At 55.0% G+C, this 21403-nt stretch overlaps 5 protein-coding genes, 1 non-coding gene and 1 pseudogene across 7 annotated transcripts; 2 read left to right on the top strand and 5 right to left on the bottom strand.

Moving 5' to 3' along the window:
- Positions 1–835: 835 nt before the first annotated feature.
- Positions 836–1752, bottom strand: B0H18DRAFT_870044 (Trichodiene synthase-domain-containing protein; the record flags this gene model as incomplete). Its single annotated transcript, XM_048040066.1, has 2 exons — positions 836–1145; positions 1265–1752. The coding sequence occupies 2 exons, from the start codon at positions 1750–1752 to the stop codon at positions 836–838; spliced, it is 798 nt and encodes a 265-aa protein (XP_047898335.1).
- A 1505-nt stretch (positions 1753–3257) lies between these two features.
- Positions 3258–11471, bottom strand: B0H18DRAFT_1115002 (putative polyketide synthase; the record flags this gene model as incomplete). The annotated part of the gene is made up of 25 exons (XM_048033200.1): positions 3258–3722; positions 3896–4038; positions 4094–4231; positions 4291–4324; positions 4385–4565; positions 4823–5146; positions 5253–5408; positions 5456–5853; positions 5904–6238; positions 6280–7081; positions 7137–7185; positions 7476–7595; positions 7648–7901; positions 7950–8111; positions 8163–8416; positions 8464–9375; positions 9431–9990; positions 10039–10135; positions 10195–10342; positions 10406–10490; positions 10546–10629; positions 10689–10894; positions 10947–11187; positions 11251–11384; positions 11439–11471. 25 exons carry the CDS (start codon positions 11469–11471, stop codon positions 3258–3260), a joined length of 6315 nt encoding a protein of 2104 aa, XP_047898334.1.
- Positions 11472–13240: 1769 nt separating this feature from the next.
- On the top strand, positions 13241–14753 carry B0H18DRAFT_980362 (GroES-like protein). Its single transcript, XM_048044448.1, has 7 exons — positions 13241–13366; positions 13422–13524; positions 13580–13820; positions 13876–13982; positions 14036–14348; positions 14379–14380; positions 14420–14753. Exons 1-7 carry the CDS (start codon positions 13313–13315, stop codon positions 14665–14667), a joined length of 1068 nt encoding a protein of 355 aa, XP_047898333.1. The 5' UTR covers positions 13241–13312; the 3' UTR covers positions 14668–14753.
- A 1917-nt stretch (positions 14754–16670) lies between these two features.
- On the bottom strand, positions 16671–17572 carry B0H18DRAFT_951624 (uncharacterized protein; the record flags this gene model as incomplete). Its single annotated transcript, XM_048042033.1, has 6 exons — positions 16671–16699; positions 16761–16836; positions 16904–16930; positions 17003–17165; positions 17216–17260; positions 17334–17572. The coding sequence occupies 6 exons, from the start codon at positions 17570–17572 to the stop codon at positions 16671–16673; spliced, it is 579 nt and encodes a 192-aa protein (XP_047898332.1).
- A 731-nt stretch (positions 17573–18303) lies between these two features.
- On the top strand, positions 18304–19889 carry B0H18DRAFT_549783 (uncharacterized protein). The gene is made up of 6 exons (XM_048038564.1): positions 18304–18585; positions 18637–18936; positions 19037–19173; positions 19232–19314; positions 19457–19815; positions 19880–19889. Exons 2-5 carry the CDS (start codon positions 18764–18766, stop codon positions 19661–19663), a joined length of 600 nt encoding a protein of 199 aa, XP_047898331.1. The 5' UTR covers positions 18304–18585; positions 18637–18763; the 3' UTR covers positions 19664–19815; positions 19880–19889.
- B0H18DRAFT_t44 lies at positions 19585–19681 on the bottom strand (annotated as a pseudogene). Its single transcript has one exon. The product of its transcript is annotated as a tRNA-OTHER (tRNA).
- Positions 19890–20300: 411 nt separating the features above from the next.
- Positions 20301–20395, bottom strand: B0H18DRAFT_t43. The gene has a single exon. It is a non-coding gene; the product is annotated as a tRNA-His (tRNA).
- Positions 20396–21403: the final 1008 nt, after the last annotated feature.

Below are 21403 nucleotides of genomic sequence, written 5' to 3'. Positions count from 1 at the left end.
TGACACTGCTGATTACTGGGATATATCTATTGACATTCTGAGTACATATATGCTGATTGGATATTAGCCTGTACGGCCAGCCTGGCTGCATGGCCGACTCGTAGTCATCTGGTCCAGGATTCTGTCACGAAGTGCTACTACCTCGACCCAGTGTCATAATTCTTCTAGCATTTCCTGCATACATAGATGTTCTAACGTGTCCAGATACTCACCAGCGTCGAAGTAAACATGGACCGAAGGCCGCATCGACTCTAGGTGCCGAGATCCGCCGCGTCAGTACGTACTATGCATGTAATAAATTACCTGAAAGGATCCATTGATTACTGAGCATCATAATACGGACTGATATATGTATAGGGCGCAGAGCAAATGACTTTTACATTGAAGTGGCCTCCTGGTTTCTCCTAACCCGAGCTGATAGGCCCTAACCCTGACGCCACGCTCACGTGAGTATGTTTATGTCAGCAACTACCAGGGAGTGCCACGCATATTTCCATATTTGGTTCACTCTTCTACTCAATCAGGCTGTTGGCAGTTGCATCGTGCGCCGTGCGGACCCCTGCGCTCGCTCTTCGACATCAGTGGAACAGCATGCTACGCTTGATTCAGTGGCATCTGGTCACCCATCGTACGCTGTGGTGCATTACTAGCCTGGACTGAGCCGAGTCCCGACCTTCGACTCCGCCGAAACCACCGGATTAGAGCAAGAACACAAGTATGACATTCCAACGTATTAAGTGCCGTGATACTAAGTAGTGAGCGATGCCGTGAATTATAGTAATGCTGGCGCGTAACTAACAGCATGAAATGATTAGATGGAATACCTTCCTCCTCCTCAACTGCCCAAGCCATCTACCACAACATACTCGCAGTCGATCAGTTCCTTCAGCCTGTACCTCGGGCTGCACAAGTGAAATGTGAGCCAACCCTTTGCGAACGACTCCCATGCGTCTCGAACAGGCCCATCGCCCAGGATTCCCCGGATACGAGTCACTAGCACGACAGTCTCATCGACAATCTCTTGCAGAGTTTCCTCCCGAGACCTTCCGCACGCCTTCGACCGGTCGCTCACGTAGTTCCCCGTCTCTCCGGCGAGCTCCTCTTTGTAGAATGACAGGATGTCGCTGAAGAAAACCAGGTCAGTTCTGATCTGAGTTCGTTATATCTGAACCGACGTACTTAGCGTGGTTCTGGAAACAGGATATGTCTCTGCTCCGAGTCTGTAAGCGTCACTACTACAAAGCCATCTGAACGCGACACTCACGGAATTGCCTGCACATACAGTGCCACGTCCCGACAGTCTGCCTTCGTCCAAATGAAGTACGCAAACGCGTCGGCGAGACCCGACATGCTGCGGCGGTACGCGAGGAATGGGAGCGCGTCCAGTTGGTGCGCGGCGACGCCGTCGATCTGCACACCCTCCAGGATGCAGCCGTTCACGAAACCCAGCACCGACGAGATGATCGCGCTGGTGGAGAACTCGGGGTACACCTGGTCCACTCTGGACAGGACATCCATGAGCATCCCGAGGACGCCGCGGCTGCCTCCGATCTGGTGGAAGTCGCCGTTGCACAGCCGCCTGTGGAGGTCACGGCTCCCGGATGCGTCGAAGACCTTCGGATCATCCAGCGCGATGACGAGCGCGCTGAAGAGCACGATGAGCACCTTCGTTTCCTGGTCGGAGATGTGTCGGTAGCAGGCTGTGGTCAGGGTGATCGCCGGAGGTAGATACGGCCGCAGGAGCACGGACATCTCTGTACCCCATGACCGGATGATGTCGACGGCCTGGTGCTCAAGGGCGATGTCGCGGACATACGGAGGGACGTCGATCTGGAGTCGCTGGAGGAGACTGACGACCGCCGATTTGGAAACGGTAGCGATGGACGTCGACGAGACGTCGGGCGAACATGTCGTCTTCGAACCAACGGAGGGCCGTATCTGAGGATATGTAGACGAAATTGCCATGATGCGTTCTACACGGAGAGGTTAGTGATTGTCTCTATGCGTTCTGCTGCAAGTGAATGACGGAGATGCTTGCTCACCAGACTCAAGTCAACTCGACGACGACGTATACAACAGCGGGAGTGTTGGTGCGATGAAGCTCGACTGGCCGTGCTCCTTATATATTGGCCCGCAGCGAGTCATTTGGAATAACGAGCCTCGCACTGAGCTCGGCCCTCATCCGCTTCAGGGTCATCCCCAGTTCACCGAGAGCCGCTCCGCGCCACGATGACCCAAGTCCGCTTCGACATCACGGCGTGGCACGACAACAGTCTCAGTCAGGTCCAAGCCCCCGCAGCACGCTGCCATTTTTTGCAAACAATCGGCCCTGAGGAGCGTCCGCGATCCAAGAAGCACTCTCGGAGGACGCCACGCGTGAGCGGGGAAACCCGCCCCCGTCGGGATACCCTATCGCCAAGATGCCGGTGGGCGCCACCACGTCTACGGCCGATGACGAAATGGACCTCCTCCGCGTTCGTGCGAAGCCGACTTGCAGGGAGGGAGAGAAGCACACGTAGAAACAGCCACTACTCCTAGGAGTCCGATCCGGTCGTGCGACGGCTGCGTTGCGCAGTGCTTCTACAGGCAGCGCCGTGCGGAGCGGCGATGCAAGTGTGAGCTCACCCTTATAGAATCGATTTCACGTCACACAAACTGAGGGTACGCCGCCGATTCTGACGGGTCATGTTGACAATTGTACAGTTTCATTGATGCGCGAGCCCGCCGATCTGCGAGACGGTAGTCGCCGCGAACGGACAACGCCGCTAGCAGCACACGCGCATGTGCGCGCGCCGAGTCAGGGCCTGGCAGCTATTTGCGTCACGATAGACGCAGCGTAGGGCGGCCTACATGCACACGGTCGTCTTCCCTCGTTGAGCTGCGATGCCCGACTCGTTCCAGGTGTTGCGTAGACAATGTCCGAAACCAGGCCGCAGCGCTGGCTCCGTACCCTATCCTAGAAGCTTCGGTGCGTGCTCTCACCTTTGCCAAATAATCAATGTCGCAATTAAAGAGGTTGTAACGTGATGAAGCCCTTCCAGCTGATCGTATGAACATAGGCACTCCAGTGGTGTTGTACGCAGATGAAGTTCCAAGATGATGCTTCGCGTGAGGTCGAGACGGAGCTGGATGAGACACAATCGATACAAAGTCACATTGCTACTGACAGACAGGATCGGTGTAGTACAGCGGTTACACGTGTTTTACATGGAATCTACAGGTTATACAACAGAAGAGAATATGATATCAGTTATGCGTCACTGCTCAGCGCCAGGCACGGCAGCGGGAATGAAAGCCTCTTTCCGCCAGTAATCAACCCAACGGCGAACATCCTCCACACCAATCTTAGCCACCTTGCCTTCGCGCAGCGTCGCAGAAGCCTCCAATCCATGTGTGATGTCGATGTGAGGGACGAGCTTGCCCATGACGTCAGGGCGAGGTTCATCTGGATCCGATGCGAGCCTGAAGATGTCGAGCAGGCGGAGACCGTGCTGCAGATAACGCGTTGCGTCTGTCTCGTCAGTGGACACAAGGCCGCGCTCGAGTCGGGTGATCCAGTCGGAGTACGGGGCGAGCGGGAGGTTGAGAACCGAAGCGAATTGGTTGAAGACCTCCGGCCACGTCACAGGCTGAGGGTGGCGTAGATGGAGGACTTTCTCTGAACTGTCCGTGAAATCGACTACCGCAGCCGCAGCTGCATCGACAGGCAACCACGAAACGTCCTGCAATGCGTTCAGATCACAAAGTCAAGGAGACATCACAAACCAAAGTTACTACTCACTCCAGACGCGTCCGGCAGACATCCAAGCGCAATGCTGGCCGATACCATTGAAGGTACCCACTCCGACGTTCTCCAAGCACCATTCGCGCTCCCACTCAATTGACCAATACGTACGATGGTGGGCGATAGGATGTTCTTCGCTGCTGCGAATGTAACGAGACGCTCAGCAACCCACTTCGATTCAGGATAGCCGGAGCCGACAGCAATTGTGGGGTCCTCGACCAATACCTCTGCGACAGGCTTGTGATCGGATAGTCCTGCAGCACGATAAGTGAGACGGCGACGACATAGCCTCAGACATGAGGCACCCACTTCTGAACATGCCCGCTGTGCTAGAGAAGAGGAGCTTTACATGGGCGTCTGAAACGGCAGCGAAATCGATCATGTAACGTATACCGCGGATGTGAGGCTCGAATGCCGACAAGGGTGTGACGAAATCGATCGGCCAGGCTATAACGACGACGTCAATGATACACGAGAGCAGATTTAACAATGAATGGTGAACATACCCAAGTGTACGATATGAGTCACTGAACTGAGGAGCTGTAACGTGCGGCGTCAGGTCAACGTCAAGTCTGAAGAGCTGAAGGCACGTGTTCCTACCTCATCATATTCCGTCGTCGACAGACCGAATCTGGGCTCCGATAGGTCGCCCTCCAGCACAGCGAGCTTGTCTGAAGTCAGGGTAGCTGCGTCCAGTTCGCGAGCGTTGAAGACATTCAGCAAGCGATCCTTGGCCGAGGTTCCCGATACGTCGCGGCGGACAATGGCAAAGACCTTCTCACTGGAAGCGTCAGACAGAAGGCGAGCAAGTACGTGTGATCCTATGCTGCCTGTTGCGCCCGTCAATAGCAGAACCTTGCCCGTGGCAGTGTCGTGTGATATCCCGCGATGGCAGATCGGACGAATACTTCTGCAACAAGGACGTCATTTCCTGTACCTTCACGTTGGTAGCTCGTCCAAGCCAATGTGAGGAGCAGCAGTTTCGTCCTTGCTGCTAGCAGAGTCCGGAGTCGTCGCGCCCGAAGATTCCTCGCGCACTCTTCGAGATCACCCAGCGTGACGTCCGCCAGAAGCTGAAGTTGCGAGATCGCCACATATGGCTCCAGTGCGTGAGACAGAGCCGCTGCCGAAAGAGAGTCGAGACCGTAGGACGTGAGAGGTACGTCGGCAGAGAGGTCCTCAGGGTCGATATCGAGCACATCGCAGATGATGTCACTCAGGCTACGGCCCAAGTCATCCGAAGACGTCTGGTCCGTGTCTGAGGACGACGCCTTGATGACGAGGTGGTCGTAGAGCGGGGAAGACCCGAGATTACTCTGGACGAGGCTCCAGTCGAAGTCTGGAATGTATTGCCACGCGGACCTTCACGGAGCTTCAGCAGAGTTTCAGCGATGCCTTCGCAGAGCTCTGTCATCCTTTCGTTAGATGGACATGGTACATATTATAATAATATACGCCACCTTCGCACGTCATAGCCCAGGAGCTCAGGTGCCGGTAGCGCGACCACCGTGTGCTGTCTGTAGCGGCCATCGTCAGGAATACTCCCGTGTCGTTGATCAATGGTGGCACGATGGTCACCGCATTCCTGTAGCGTCTCGTGAGCCCTGTCAAAGCAGTATTTGCGCTTCGGCGAAATCAGCATGAGGTTGAATCTCAATGGAAAGTGAATACCTAGAGTAGTTCGTTTGCCCGGCGTTTCCTGACAGCCCCGCGATAGATGAGTAAGCAAGCACAAAGTCCAGCGAATCGATGTCGACGGCTTTCTCCAAAGCGTTGAAAGCACCCAACTTGGCTGTGAAAGGTGCCTCAAACGTCTCTGCGGTCTGCATAGGGAAGGTACGGTCGATCAGAACGGCAGTCAAGATCATGCATCCCCCGACCGGCTTCTGGATGGAAGCAACCAACTCCTTGGTCTGCTCAACCGAAGACGCGTCAACAGCCTCCGTACGCAATACCAAGTCTTCCCGTGACCGCAGATACTCCAGGAGCCGCAAAGCAATGAACTCGTCCTTTGGTACGAGATTAGCGGTCCCTGAGCGGGAGGTAAGGATGATTTCACGCGCTCCGTTCTAGAGCATACATCAGTCATTTCACATGGCAGAGATAAGAAAGCCAGCACCTTGTACATCCAGCTCGCGATGTGCAATCCAAGTCCTCCGATACCGCCAACCAAGATATACGACTTGTCTTGGTCGAAAATGGAGAGTAGCGACGGCACTTCTACCGGTGGCGCTATGCCAAGCAGCTCGATCGGAGGAGCAAACACCTCGCTGAAGTCGGCAGGATCCGACAACGCCAGCTTCAATGCGTCACCTACGGCCCATGGGTCCTCGTCCAGAGTTTGAGCAACTCCGGTGCTTGGGTCGTTCCACTGATATATCGTTCCTGCTTGCAGCCGGGTCACGGTCTCGTCGATGTCGTTAGCAGCAATGCGTTGTCTCCCAGAGACAATGACTTCGGTCGCAGAGCAAGTATAGCCCGGGTCTCAGCGATACTGGCCTGCGAGGGCAGGCGGGCTACGTGGAATCCGCGGCTCTCGTAGAGTTGACAGACGCCATGTCCAATCTCTGTGTCGGAATGCGTCACGAGGATGCATGAAGCTTCCAATCGCGATGGGTCGCTGAATCTGGCATGTCCAATGGCCAGGACAGCGATGACTGCTGCGAGTGCGTGAGGACCGCGGTCGGTATCCTGGACATTGGTCAACTCCAAGAGGCTCCCGCGATGGGCCACGACGTAGTTAGACAGGGGTCCGAATGTGATGCCGATATAGGTAGTGGATGAGGCGTCCGTGCGCCCGATGAACGCCCGACACGAGGAGCTGTCTGAAGATGTGCCCACAACGCGGAGGAAAATGTGGCCCGACGGAATCGCCGGTTTGGGGACCTGCGAAAGGGCGTGTTTCTGATACAACCACGGTGCTTCAGGGTCGAAAGACACGGTTTGCTTGGGCGCAGACGAGGGAACGACCCTAGCGACACACACAGATCTGTCACCCTGTACCAACATTTCGTCTTCTGCGAGCGGATGTGCGCAAAGAGAGCGTGCTGTCTCTTCAAGCTCAGCAAAAGGCCATGACGAAGGGAACACAACACAGAATACCCGCCACGATCGGTACTCTTTGCGAAGAGACCTCGTGAAGCCGAGGATTGCGTCGCCGTCCAGGCCTTCAGCCGTGATGAAGCAAAGCAACTCTCTGTCAGAGGGATTCAGAGAGCCAACGGCTTGCTGAAGGCTCATCTCGCCTCCTCTGTGGTACCGGAAGATTCGAAGCTTGGCGTTCAGATCCTTCGGTGACTGTGAGGCCATCATATTCAGGCGCTGACCATAAAGCAAGCTGAATCTGACTTACCCCGTCGACGATCACAGTCGACTCCACGTCGGCGGCATCATGCCGACCTCTGTGGAATCGAGAAGGCGAATGTCAAGTTGGTGATAAGCCATTTCGTATCGGTTCCGGACGGTCAGTGGTACTCGGCCATGGGCGGCAACCTCGAGCGCGTCGAGTGTGCAGAGTGTCTGGCCACGTTCGTTCATGAGCTTGAAGTCGTACGTGAGCGATTCTAATGTTGCATGAGCGTGCAGTCGAAAGGTCAATAGATGTTGTCTGACCTGGTGTCCATTTGACAAACACGCCATGAGCGTAGACTCTCTCGGGATCCCTTCGGCAAGGGCTTCATGTGTGACCAACGTGCCGACTTTCGCTGGCAGGTAATAACGTCCTTGCGCGATGGCCCCAGTTATCAGCGGGTGCACCGCAACGTGCAGTGCAGCGTCTAAAATCGCGGGGTGCAGTCGGTACTCCGACAGGCTGTAGAGTGGATGTTAGACTATGTTGCGTACAATAATCGGGTATCACCTACTTTTCCAAATCGTCTCCTGCCCCGCGAATCTCTATAAGAAGCTCCTCCAAACCAGAGGCGTCAATCCCGTGGTAACAAGATAACACTCTTCTATACGTAGGCCCGTAGTTAGCGAACGAGTCGAGGTGTTCATAGAAGCCTTTCATCTCCATCTTCTTCAGCCGTGCACGTATGTCGTCCAGAGATACTGCAGGGCCATCCGCATCGAGTTCGCTTTCCGTAGAGAGATAGCCAGTTGCATGTAGACGATTATACTACCGCCTGTCAAAGCCTTGCGATACACCAAGAAGTCATGCACTCACAGTCGGAGGCCATGTGTTCGCATAGTCTGTCGCAGCCACGCTACGGACGCTCCACCGTGAGCCTTCTAGCTTCACGTCGACAGGAGTCGGACGTTCCGCAGAAAGAGACAACATCGAATGGAATTGTACATCCCACAGCCTTTTCGCGCCAAATTCGAGTGCCTGCGAAGTTCTGGTCAACCTGCATTCGGGTACGATATGAAACTGATGTACCATTTCTAAGAATCCCGCTGCAGGCATGATCGGCTCGTTCTTGATGACGTGGTCCGCTAGGCCAGGATGCGTCTGTGTGTTGATCCGCAGTTGACGGTAGTTCAGAGGGCCGTGACGCGCCTGTCGTTGTCTAGTGATCTCGAGTGTTTGGGCGACGTATGGGACCTCCTTCCGCGCAAATGGATACGGCGGAATGGCCGCGCCTGCGCTCTCCGCCGTACCGTACAGCACATCCATGTCCACCCCAGTATAGCCTGCACACACCAGCCGTCCAATGAAGTCCATGAAAGGCGTCAGTCACCGACCTCTGAGGACTTAGATCGCTTCAGCGGACTCAGCACCGTTGATCCCTGCCCCGCGATCGCAGTGATATAGCCCGAGAGAACCGGATGAGGTCCGAGTTCAACGAAAATCGCCTGCGGGTGTCGATTGCGTATAGATTTCACGGCAGGATCGAACATGACTGGTCCGACAGTGTTGTCCCAGAAGTAGCGAGCATCGTAAGACGTAGTGAGCATGTCGCCAGACAGAGCCGAGTATGCCTCGACTTTCGTGGGTTCGACGGCGTACTTCTTGAACACCTCCTCGACCCGTCCTTCATACTCTGCTTGGCAGAGCGTCATCATCGACGAATGAACGGGGATCCGTGTCCGCAGACGAGTCGCCAGGATACCGGCCGCTTTCGCCCGAGCTACCGCCGACACGACGTGCTTCGTAGAGCCAGACAGCGTAACAGCGTTCGGAGCGTTGAAACACGCAACCTCTAGGGCAGCGGGGCCGAGCTCTGCGACGACCTCGTCGATGATCTCCTTCGCCCGCACAGCGGAACAGGCCACAGCCGCCATCGTCCCATCATGTGCTTCCAGTGTCGCCATCGCTTCACCTCTGGCTATGGAAAGCTCGACTGCCATCGCCTTTGAAGCCGCGCCGGACGCGTACACGACCGCCGTCTCGCCTGCCGAGTGTCCAACCACTACATCTGGCTTGATGCCGATCGCAGCCAGGGTATCGACGAGGGCAATTTGGAGGATCGTCAGCGCAGGAAGAGTGATAGAGATCGGCCAGACGTCTCCTAGGGTATCAGGGATGCCGGACTCGTCGAAGAGGCCGATGTCCTTGATCAGAGACTTGCCCGTCACGGCGGCGTAGACTTGGTCGAGCTCCACCACGGTGTCATGGAACGGCACACACGTCCCGAACAACTCGCGGCCCACTACGGAGGCAAGTCAGCAAATCAGATCCGCTGTGTTCACACAGAGCGCACTCACTGTTCCAGTGCTGAGGGCCCTGCCCAGAAAAGACGAAGACAACTTCCGGCGCGACCTTCGGCGTGAGCACGGGCTCCGAGAAGCGAGGGATCTGACCCTCGGGAGTAACAGAATACGCTTTCCACAGCATGGAGCGCACACGACGACCGAGTGCGCGACCCACGCGCGTGCGATCACGATCGGCTGAGATGCTCTTGAGCGATTCGCCTACAGCCGAAGTAGACCGCGGCGACAGGCCGCCGGCAATGAGAAGCGAGGGGATAATCGACCTCTCGCACGACCACATACGCGGCACGCCATCCGTGTTGGAAGCATGCGCCTCGATGACACAGTGGCCGTTGGCACCACCAATCCCCGAGCTCGACATCGCAATGAGTGCGCGGCCGGAGGGAGAGCGGATACTGAGGTTCTCGGGAGCAACAGGCACGCGCATGTTGTGCTCCTTCCATCGGATGGCCGGGTTAGGCACAGAGAAGTTGACGGTAGGCGGGATGACGCCGTGCTCGATGATGTGGCAAACTTTGCAGAGGGACGAGAGGAACGCAGTGATTTCGGTGTGCCTGCAGACAATGTCAATACCATGTACTTCAACACAACGTGAGACATACCCAACGTTGCCCTTGACGCTCCCGACCAGAAGTTCTGCGTCTCTTCTGAATTGGACACCTGCCCAATTTGCCTCCGTCGGGTCACCCGATGCAGTGCCTAAGGCGAAACCGTCAATCAGACGAGTCTGGTACAGCCAAGTGGAAAACGATGCCGACCAGTCGCGTGCAGTTCGATGAAGTCTACATCTCTAGGCGACCGCTGTGCCTGAGCAAACGCGCGGAACATAGCGTCCTGCTGCGCAGATGCAACCGGCGCATTGACCGGCGCTAGCGATCCCGAGGAGTTGATCCCGGTCCCGAGAATCTGCAAGCGTTGCTGCATCAGCAGCAGCACAAAGCCTAACGTCCGAAGGCGCCATCCACGCACCGTAGCATAGATTCTATCGCGGTCACGGAGGGCGGCGTCGAGTGGCTTCAGCACGATTGAAACGGCTGCCTCACCACGTCCAAATCTGCAGGAATGCTATTGTCAAGCAGCGGTAAAGAGGGATGGATGAGACATTGTACCCGTTGGCAGAAACATCGAAGGGCTTGCACTTCCCATCAGGGGAAAGAATCCCGCCTTGACTATACAGAAGCCACTCCGTAAATCTTCCGATCGCCATTAATGATCCTGCTTCTCCCGATGATACAGTTAGGTGCGCGCTCACCTGTGATTGAGTTGGCAACCTCCGACCACTGCGGCTTCGCACTCTCCATTCCGAAGCGCCTGAACACCCAAATGAGTGGCATACAGCGTCGAGCTGCATGCAGTGTCGAGTGGTAGGCTCGGGCCGCGAAGATCGAGGTGATACGAGACGCGGTTTGCGACCATGGCTGGGCCGTATGAGAACGCTCCACGAGCCTCCGTGTCATCCTGATGTCCTGAAGATCAGCGAACGGAAAATCCTCCCACACTGGTCACCTACATGTCCGGACACCGAAAACATGTCGTGGGCTACGGCCGACATGTAGCACCCGACGTTTCGTCCTCTATAGTCGAGGCCCGAGTCGAGCAACGCCAGGAAGGTGGTCTCTATCAGCTTGCGCGTACCCAGGTTCATCAACCTGGCGTCCTTGCTCGTAATCCCGAACTCGACGGGATCGAAAAGGTCTATGTTCTTGAGAAATGCGCCCGAATCGGTGACCACTTGGCCAGACGCTCTACCTCTAAGTCTAACATGCGGTGTCGTCAAACCAGCGAGAATTCGAAGACAGGACTGTGAGGCTTACGTTTGTACATTAAAGCGTTCTAAGGGAATTCTCTCGTACGCCTCTCCGCCTTGCAGAAGAAACTCGTAGAACGAGATGTAGTCGAAGTTCGATTCACTCCATTTGCCGCTAGGAAGTTCGGCCGCGATGCCAACCTAGCAATGGGTGAGTTTGTGCAATGACCCGACTGGCGAAAGTCAAACACGTACAATGGCTACAGGAAAGGGGTTTCCGGCGGGCATGATGGCTGTGATACCAAGGTGTACGATTCCAGGAACTTCACATCGTCATACTCTTCTCGCACCGTGCATTTAACTGACATCGCTCTCGGGGCAATCGCTTCCGAAAGATACCAGTGTGTCTCGTCGAGATCGCTTGGAATGCTGATGCGAACTTTGGTCGCAGAATTAGCGTGGAGAACAGGGGGCATACGACATTGAGGATCACCGTGATGGAACGTGGAGTATTGATCATGCCTAGAACAAACAGAAAATCTGCGACTAGACGGGCTATAGCTTAGCGCGGACGTCGCACACAAACGGGGGTACGTACAGAGAGCGAAACTGCATGCAGATGGTGCATCGACTTCGACCGGCTCAATCTGCATGCGCTACAAGGTAATGTGCATCAGGCTCGCCGGGGCCACTCATTGCAGACCCATTCTGCGTTGTCAGCTAGGCCGTCGAGGCCACACCGATCTTGGAGCTCGACCTGCTTGCTATCAAAGTTCGAGGCAATTGACTCAGAGTTCCCGACTCTCGGGCTCGGAAGTCAAGAAGTACGGTCAGTATGAATTGTCTATAGCATACGTCGTCTTAGGAACGCCGAACCCGATGATCCTGCCATGATCAACGTGCCTGTCAAACCACTTAGCGAAAGGTCAGTATACAAGCTTACGAAAAACGGACTCGAACGGATACGTACACATTCGTCCGCTACGGCACGTACAGTTCGGCGATCAAAAGAACTTATGAGGTGCTGATTCCTGGTGTCCGCTATCTTAGCGTAGACCATGCAAACCGGAACGAACGGCTTGGCGAGTAATTGAACCGGCCACAGCGAGCCACGGCGGCGGCTCACCGTTCCTCATGCAATGGGAGACGCGTTGCGGAGTATGATTCCTGGTAGGCGAAGGGAGTGCACAAGGAGGGCATGGAGGAAGCGCTCTCGGGGGAGGCGCTTTGAGCGCCTGAGTGGCCGACCTCGTGATCGCGAATCGAATTGAAGTCCGCGCCACAACTGTGGCAGCGCCTGCGGTCTATTATGTACCACGATCATTCATAGGTCCTCCTTTCTCCGTTTCTACATTTGTTCACAGCCGCGAGCGTCGACTCCGTAGACGTGTTCTTACACAGGATGCAGGTAATCTGGTTCAAAGTGGCAGACGGACCTCGGTACCGGCGGTAACGCTTGTTGCACCACTGCACTGCTGGTCTGATAGGTCTGATGGTACGCATGCTGGTTCGAAGCTGTAATCATTGGGGAGAAGAATGACACAGAAAGATGCTAGCCCCTATCGTCAGAAGATCACTTCATGAAGTCAAATTCCGGGCCGTGCCAGGATGTGCTGCAGTGGCCTTCTTGGGGCCAACACCTCTTCGGTTACAAACCTCCCTCAGCTGCTAGTATCGTAGCCGTTACTACCTAGTTCTGTCGCACTTCAGCTGTTGCGGGGCGTTTTCGCTATAGAACAAACGGCTGTAAGTGCACGGAGTTACCAAGGCGACCAAAGGTATATATGTACTTCGGAGAATTGCACGGCTGACAATGACAAACATGACGTTGGGACGGATAATCATGTCCGCATGGTGGTAATTGCTTTTAATGTTTAGTCAAATAGAGAAGCGGCAAGAACTCCACCTAAGCGACCAGCGTGTAATTGCAGGCTACGCGCATGATGCCGTAAGATTTGTGAGACTAGAGGCTCCCACTCGGGCTAGCATGGTGAGCGTCATTACTGCAACACAGACAATCCATGTGATTGACTTCATCAAAGGTGTTTCGGGCGTAAGTTGCTAAGTACTTTGGGCCTATCCTGGGCCCATCACTCTGTGTGCCGCACCTCACGCGCACGTCCAGCGTCATGGTCGCAGACAATGTGCTACCAACTACGATGAAGGCTGTTGTCGTCCAGGAGGCAAGTGCTCTTTACATATGCCTCGAACCGCAGCTAAGGCAAGCGACACCAACAGGGAAAGAAGGTTGCAGTGAAGGATCACCCCGTTCCATCTATCGGCGATGACGATATCCTTGTGAAGGTCGTAGCCGTAGCGCAGAACCCTGCCGATTGGAGATGTATGTTTTCGTCCTCGATTTGCGTATCTCGCCCTGAGCCTCTTCGCGTCGCCAGTCGTCGATGCGGTTCAGAATGTCGGCACAGTCATAGGCTGCGACTGGTCCGGGCACGTTGTGCAGAGGGGCAAGAACGTGACGACCCCAGACCTGGGTGCCCACGTCTCGGGCTTCGTGATGGGCGGGACCTTCGTCGACAGCGGCGCGTACGCAGAGTACGTCAAGACTCCCGCCGAACTCGCCTGGACCGTCCCAGAGGGGACTCTCAGCCACGAACAGGCGGCAACGGTCAGTGCAGGGTAAGTCATATGCGGATCGCGCGCCTTCATGCATACGATGATCATGCAAGTTCAGGCTCTTCACCGCGGCCCAATGCTTGTATCATCCTCAGCGTCTAGCCCTTGTCGAGCCTCCGGAGAAGGTCGAAGGCGTGGACTGGATATTGATCTACGGCGGGAGCTGTGAGTCGTGCCGCTATGTTCTCCTGGTACAACATTGACGATCCGCGGTTCAGCTTCGGTTGGTCAATACGCAATACAGCTTGCCCACCTTTCCGGATACAAAGTTATCACCACGGCGTCTCCCCGCAACTTTGACCTCGTCAAGTCTCTAGGAGCAGATACCGCGTTTGACTACAAGGACCCCGGCGTCGTCGAGGCCATCAAGAGTGCGACCGGAGATAGCTTACGACATGCAATCGACACGCAGAGCATCAAGGAGACGCAGGAGATATGTGCACGCGCCATGGGACCGCAGGGCGGAAAGCTCGTTCTGATGTTTCCACCAACGTTCAAGGCCAAGAAGCTCCGGAAAGACGTTGAGTTCATATGTACGTGTCATGATCGTTCGCGTGGCGCCTTCAGTTCTTCTCACATCCGGTTGCTCGTTCATCAACTAGCGACGATGATATACACCGCGCTGGGCCGTCCGTTCTCGCTAGGCCCGCAAGCGAAGTTCGCCGCTCAGCCAAAAGATCGAGCACAGATTGCCAATTTTATGTTGAAGACGCCCCAGCTCGTACGCGATGGCCTCATTGTGCCGAATCGCGTAAAACTGTGGGAGGGAGGCCTACAGGCGATACCGGAAGGGTTACAGTATATGCGGGAGGGGAAGGTCAGCGGAGAGAAAGTCGTGTACCGTGTATGATGGGAAAGATAAGGCAACAGAGTCATGACCGTGTACGTGTACTATGTTCTCGGACGTGCGACATCCATTTTTTTGTCCGCCACTGTCATTGGGATTCGGCACTACGCACTTAGTGGGATCGGATTACGACATGCAACGGTTTGCCGTAAATCGTCAACATAATTCAGTCATAGTTTACCGATGACCCATGATACTTCCTGCAGGTGTTGTGGTGTCGCAGTGGGTATGATCCGAATTTGCCTGGTTGATACTACTATGATCTGGCTACGTCTTGCAAGGCTATGGACAGGTACGCGGTCATTTACGATTCTGTCTGTTCAATTGGATGAAGCTGTTCGGGGCTCATGTCCGACGCATGTCCTGGACCTATACATGGGCAAATCGATCCAAGCCTTGCAAGCAGGGATATCGATGTGACGAGATGCCCTAGTATGATTGGAGGTGATTGAAGGCGACGAGGCAAAGCAAGCACTGACGCTCCCCGTTGGCTTTACAGGTAAAGTTCACAACATACCGTAGTTGGACACATGTTATCTCAGCACGAATGCATACTTTGTAGCACCTGTTGCACCGGCCAACGGAGTCCTGTTTTCACCGATGACTCCGGTATCGATTGCAGTAGCATTCGATGAATCGAATACACCCGTTTACCCGACAGCAGGTCCACGTATACTTGCCGCAATGTTCAAATTCGCGCAATCAGCTATCCACTGGATCCAGCGACATTGCGACAGGTTTACCGGTGATGGATCATGACTAGATGGACTGAGATAAAACACTGCTGTACCAGCCGCGTTCGCCAGTTAGCACGATTCAGCAGTTATAAGATCCGAGTGCACCCCAGACTCACCCATCGACTTCCAGCGACCCGGCCTTCGGAATTCGCATACAGGATAATGTATTGCTGCCACCGCGATATCAGTTGGAAGGGCAAACAGTAGAATCACCATTCTGACGTAGATGACTTCGCTGAGGATGGCTGCAATGCGGACCGGGTCACGGTATGCGCGGATTTTTCCATATCTGAAGTAGCGTCAGGAAGCCTGAAATGAGGATGTTCGAAAAAATTGCGGAGAACACAGTTAGAACTGGGTGGCCGAAGGAGCCCACTGTGGACGTGTATTGCATCCCTCGACTGGGGTCCCTTTAGCTTGAATGAAAATGAAGATGCGCTTATGATTCAGGGCCCGACAAGACGCACGGTGCTTGCTACGTACCCAGTATTCGGCCTCCGTGGATAGTCACTGAAGACGTATTCATGGCCGGCCGTATCAAGCGCGACGGGTGTCTCGGGGATCGGCTGCTATCCTTTGAATCTGCATCGTGTACGCGGAGCGTATCATTACGCACCACGTCTATACCACACAGGGTGCCAACAGAATTCGAGACAACGAGTTCGGAGGGCAGGCACCCGGGGCGTACACCCATTTGGCTTAGCAAACGGGCGCACGAAGCTGTCAACAAGCCACGCCACTAGGCATGTATCAGCACGTAAGTCCATTAGTACCGCTGATAAGATCATCTGTGTCTGTGTGTGGTCAGCGCCCCGCCGTTCGATTGAATGGTACTACGTATCAGAGCAAACCCCGAGGTCAGACGCCGCCTGCGGGAAGAGGTGACCAGCTGTAGTATAGTGTGCTGTCTGGAAGATTGCGTTCAACTTGAGAAGGGATGCACCTAGAATGCACTCTCAAGCGTCCGAGCGTCTCGAGCACCAAAAGGACCATCTGACTGTCACTCTGTTCAGGACATGTCCCCGACACCTCTATCCAACGATGGCTTTCGCGCCTCAGCAGACGATACAGGGGACCTGAAAATTGCCTCTTCCGAGGAACTAAGAGTGAGTAGAACATGCTAAGACATACGGGCCCTGACATGTGATGAAAGCTTACGCTTGAGGTACCGTTGAGGTATTGAGTCAGACAGCCCAATGTCTCGGAAGGGTCAGCGGTGCGATACAAAAGCAGAACTGACCCCAGTTTCTTCAACCGTCCGTCTGAGTTTCAAGTCTGACCATCAAGCTTGACGGTACCTGCGTCGGCGGTCAGTCTCAGATGTACAGCAACTAATGCGTGGACGTATGATGCACTCACCCGTCCTGATGCGCGGGGCGACCGGTAACGCGGCGTGGACGTTCTGGGTCCACAGCGAGGACATGATGTGTACTCGCTATCGTTCACCATCCCAGGTCAGACAATATTAATGTCCCATACTACCCGATAGCGCATGGACTCACCAGACCCAACGTCTCCTCATGCCAGAGCTGAGAGACGCATGCCCCTCGTCACCTTCCCCACGGCGTGCGACTGCACAACCGCACCCCCGTGCATCGTACCATCGCTAATTGGATGGCTAGTAGAATGAATACGTGCGAGTCGTGCAACGTATCGTGCCCGTCTCGCGTGCTGTTCAACTCGATCCTTCGGCCAACGCGATACACTGTTGGTCGATGATTGTCTAAGATGGACTGTACATGCGCGGCCCATTCATGCTCAAGTCTATAATAGTTCTCGTCAGTAGTGCAAGATGCAGTACTGGGTCCACGTACCGTGATGGATTTGGGGTCAAGCCATCGTGGCTATCGGTATCTGTGCTGCGAACTAGATCACAAGGCCTATGTGGTTCCCGCCCAGTAGTATGTATCCCGTAGTAGCTTGCGCACGTACATCAATCGACATTCGGGAGGATGCAATTTCAAAGAGACAGTGTTACATTGATTGTGCGTCGGAGGGGGAAGGACTTCAAGGAGCGTGGAGGAGGATGATGGAGGACTGGAGGCCAGGGCCGTGGCTGCATACAATTTCCATACTTGGTAACTTGTCGTCGGGCCGTCGGGTCGGGGAGGTGTGGCGCGCTGAATCTGACGACGGCAAGACGCGTCCGAGCGGGCCGTCGAGTCGCCCATGGCTGTCGGTCGGTGGCTAAATGGATCCCTCCTCCTCCTCCTCCTCCTCCTCTCTACTTGTGGGTCTGCCGGCTGGTCTGTCTGCTTGATTATATTCTGGATTGTACGCACCACGTCACTGCGTAACTGTCAGCACATTGTTTCGCCGTTTCCCATGCTTGGTGACCTCCGCATACCTCCGCATCCACCGTCGAGCGCAAGAATCGGTCCTAGGCTCGCAGAGCCCGTTCAACGATGCAGCTTCCGAGAGCCTTGACGTTCATACACAGTACGCTTTTCCCGGGAGACGTCGCGAGGAGTAGTTCTGAGGACGAGGCTGGTGGGTAGCGTTCGGATGCGACTGGTATCTCTCAACAAGCTGACAGATAATGTCATTCTTGACAGCGGGCGTCCTCATTGGCCCACCTGTGCGCACACTGTCTTCAACGTGAACTGCCTTCGAGTCCTCGTCGCACACGCAGGACACTCAGCTTGCATCTCGCTTTCTCCCTAATACCCTAGGCCTCCATGTCGACTGATACGAGCCGGCTTCGACTGATGGTCCGATGACTCCGATCCCACCGTACTACTAGTAGTTGGACGGAGGTTCAGCTGCAACTTCAGCTTCACATATCGTGCGTACTCGTGTTGCACCCTGTTTTTCTCCGACCACTCTAGGAGGAGGAGGAGGAGGAGGGGATTCCATTTAGTCACAATCGCGCGCCGTAGGGCTCGCCACGCGTGACAGCGCTCTCCTAGGGACCTCTGATGAGCTCGATCATCGAATTTGCATCGAACGAACGTATGTAAATCATTCTGCCTGCCTGCCGTTTTCCATTTCGACTCATCGAATCGATACGATGCCCACGGCCTCTCCGCAGCCACAGAAGACTATGTAGACCCTAGCCTCCCAGAGTGCCTTGGGTCAAACATCGAGTGTCTTCATACATACGAGGAGAACGTGATGCAGAGACTTGTAACAGAGCTCAGGGTATGATTTACGGTGATCGAAGTGGATAGGGAGGTCAATCCGTGTACGTTCTCCGCTACTTGCCTGGCTGGCGCACGCTCACTGCGCGATCCAGGGTGTCGTCTCCAACCAGTAGGACTCCCACAGGCCTCGTGTCACGGCCGTAGCCGACGACCTTGGGCATAGAATTCACTGCGAGTCATGCAGGCGCCGGAACGTCCCAAGTCAATCCCACCACGCGTATGTACTCAAAAGTGTCCTACTCCGGGCGGCGCGGTGAGTCTCAGTCCTCACTCGAACACCGTCTATCCGCTTTTTCTATTGTGTTGTATCGGAATATGCGCGTTGTCCAGCGAAGTGTGACGTCCTCTGCCTCCTGCGTCCAGGTCGACCCGTCCTTCGGCAATCTATCTAGGTTCAGTATCGCTTCTCTCTAACCCGAATGTATAAACACTAAACTCATATGTTTGTCTGACATTGATGCTATGCCGATTGTCACAAAATACACACGACAGATCGACTTCAAGACAGTGCGTGTCCAAGGTTTTCCTGCCCCTGCCTCGCAGGTACGACATCCACGACGCGTCGGCTACTGCCATGCCACACCTACTATGGGATCTTTTTCAGGCAAGGTCGTCACCGGCTCTGCAAGGTAGGTCGAGTTTCGGGCGATCGAAGTAGCAGTTGTATACTAACGACTCGCCCTATAGGTTCGATATTGGTGCCAGATAGTTGTCCGAGCTGCAGGGTCGAAGGATGTGAAGAGCCGGGCACCATGGTGTTGTCGCGCGTAGTACGTCTTGTTCCGCATACTCTGGTGTCCGCGCCTGGCTGGCAATGGTTTTGCCTTGGTCTACAAACGGCACCACAGGCTCGTTGACATGAGACGACCGCCTTGCTGGCACCTGGCATTTCCGGACTCACGCTCTCTCCAGAAACCCAATATCGCCGCCGCACGGCAGCCGTCGCTCATCGCAAGCATAGCCAATGGCAGCGCCCGAACAAAAGCAAGCCCGAACGTCGGCGGCGCGGACAACGTACACACAACGCTGGCAAAACTGAATGTTCCCGGAGGGAGTCGAGCCCTCGTCTCCACGGTTTTGCGTCCTCCCGCTCGAGGACACCACAACGTGATGATCTGACCACTAATCGACGGGAACCGTTGCAGAAACCCGTCTTGTCCCCGGGATATGGGGGTGTGCCGAGCGCCCTTGGTGATGCGGGCACAGGTTGCGGCCGGTCGGCATCTATTCCCCTTCCGGGGACGTTGATTGCTCTCGACAGTCGCGGTGCGGTGCGTTGTTGGAGGTGTCTTAAATGGTTGGGACGCGCCGTGGCTGACTGTTCGAGAAATGCAGGCGACAGAGGCGCGGCTTGGAGATGTGTTGTTTCGGAGGCGCCCACCATCTCACGTGTGTTCAACTCCAAGTCTGTATCCGTTAACTGACATAGGACAATGCCTTATTGATGCATGAAAGAAAGCCACACATTTCAGTTCCGAGCAGCAACTGAGCCTCTGGACAATAAGAAATGTACGATGATCAAGTGCGATGGAAGTCTCGTCCCATTACAGCTCCAAGTCTCACAGGCAATGTTCCAGCATACAAGTCTAAGGATGACACTTACCTTGATGCACGGTACGTACAATCATAGTCTCGAACCCGTTGTAGTCTACCTGGGCTTACATCTGCTCATCAGACCCTTGTGTAGAGGGAGTCAACTCCGTCGCAGCACCCAGACTCCTCCGCCGTCTCGACAACCGTATCGTAAAAAAATACGTGTTTCCGGAGGGAGTCGAGCCCTCGTCTCCACGGTCTTGTCCTTCCTACTGACGGAACCACAACGTGATGATCTGACCACTAATCGACGGAAACATTGCCAGAACTCGTTTCAACCCCAACATATGAAGGTGCGCCGAGCGCCCTTCCTGATCGGCGCCCACAGCTTCCTGTTGATGCCCGGCCGGGAGGCTCTACTAGTATCAAGCTGCCGTATGGTCTCCGACACGGAGCATGAGGGAAGGCGGTAGCAATTTTTTGGACTTCCCTCTAGAGACTGAAACGATTCGCAGCGGGAGCCTCACCGGGAATCGGTATAAGCGCCAGCCGAGGCATCCTCTCAGTTCACAGTGAGTTTTTCTGTAGCTGCATGAGTATTTGCTGTGCCAATCAGCCATGCAAATGATTTGACGAACGCAGGGATCAAATTTGATAGATGAAGTCGGACTTGGGCTTGGAAGGACGGTGCTCAGAGAAAATGTCTGGCATGCGTACAGACGGCTCGACCTATCAAGCGATGCTCGAGAAGCATACAAAAACAAAACATAAGAGGTATGTGAAGCTCTCGGCATGCGACTCTGTGGATGGGCTTGACCGTCATAGCGGGGCCATGGGAGGTTGGTTCAGTGGGTTCCTTCATGAATAAATCGGCCGTAGCCTGACAGACTGCTATCCTGAATGTTCGTCGATAATTTAGGCCACATCGAGCCACCTTGACGGTGACTGAAGTTCATACCCTTGTTCGCACCGAGCTGTTCGGATACTTATGGAGGGGAATCCTGGAAGGCGGCATGGACGTCTCGCATCTCCAGGGACTCGCTCGTTCGAATGTGTTCATTTTCTCGACTTCCTTAATCTGGCTCCCTATTGCCAGACTATTTCCGCACCTGCGACGCCTAGACATCGCCGTGATGTGCGCCGCCAATGCCTCCGAGACCCGTGAGCGTAGCGGTTGCCCGGCGCAGGAGCTTCAGCTCGTAGAACTGCGACCTAACTATTTTTCATAGTTGACGGCGACGCTACGCTGTACTTGCACCGTCGATTGGGAGATCTGTTCATGCCCCGGTCACAAATTTTCGGCGCTCTCTCGATGCCTGCGTTTGC

This window comes from Fomitopsis serialis (genome assembly GCF_022376445.1).
Source record: "Fomitopsis serialis strain Sig1Antser10 chromosome Unknown B0H18scaffold_6, whole genome shotgun sequence".
Lineage (NCBI taxonomy): Eukaryota > Fungi > Basidiomycota > Agaricomycetes > Polyporales > Fomitopsidaceae > Fomitopsis > Fomitopsis serialis.
This window is presented reverse-complemented; position numbering and strand designations above follow the sequence as displayed.

Excerpts from the sequence above, each read along its gene's own strand:
- B0H18DRAFT_980362 (XM_048044448.1), top strand. The coding sequence starts at position 13,313 with ATGGTCGCAGACAATGTGCTACCAACTACGATGAAGGCTGTTGTCGTC. Across the intron at positions 13,367-13,421 it reads AGGCTGTTGTCGTCCAGGAG|GGAAAGAAGGTTGCAGTGAA; the intron begins GCAAGTGCTCTT and ends CGACACCAACAG. Across the intron at positions 13,821-13,875 it reads GCGGCAACGGTCAGTGCAGG|GCTCTTCACCGCGGCCCAAT; the intron begins GTAAGTCATATG and ends ATGCAAGTTCAG.
- B0H18DRAFT_549783 (XM_048038564.1), top strand. The coding sequence starts at position 18,764 with ATGTACTCAAAAGTGTCCTACTCCGGGCGGCGCGGTGAGTCTCAGTCC. Across the intron at positions 18,937-19,036 it reads TCCTTCGGCAATCTATCTAG|ATCGACTTCAAGACAGTGCG; the intron begins GTTCAGTATCGC and ends TACACACGACAG. Across the intron at positions 19,174-19,231 it reads GTCGTCACCGGCTCTGCAAG|GTTCGATATTGGTGCCAGAT; the intron begins GTAGGTCGAGTT and ends CTCGCCCTATAG.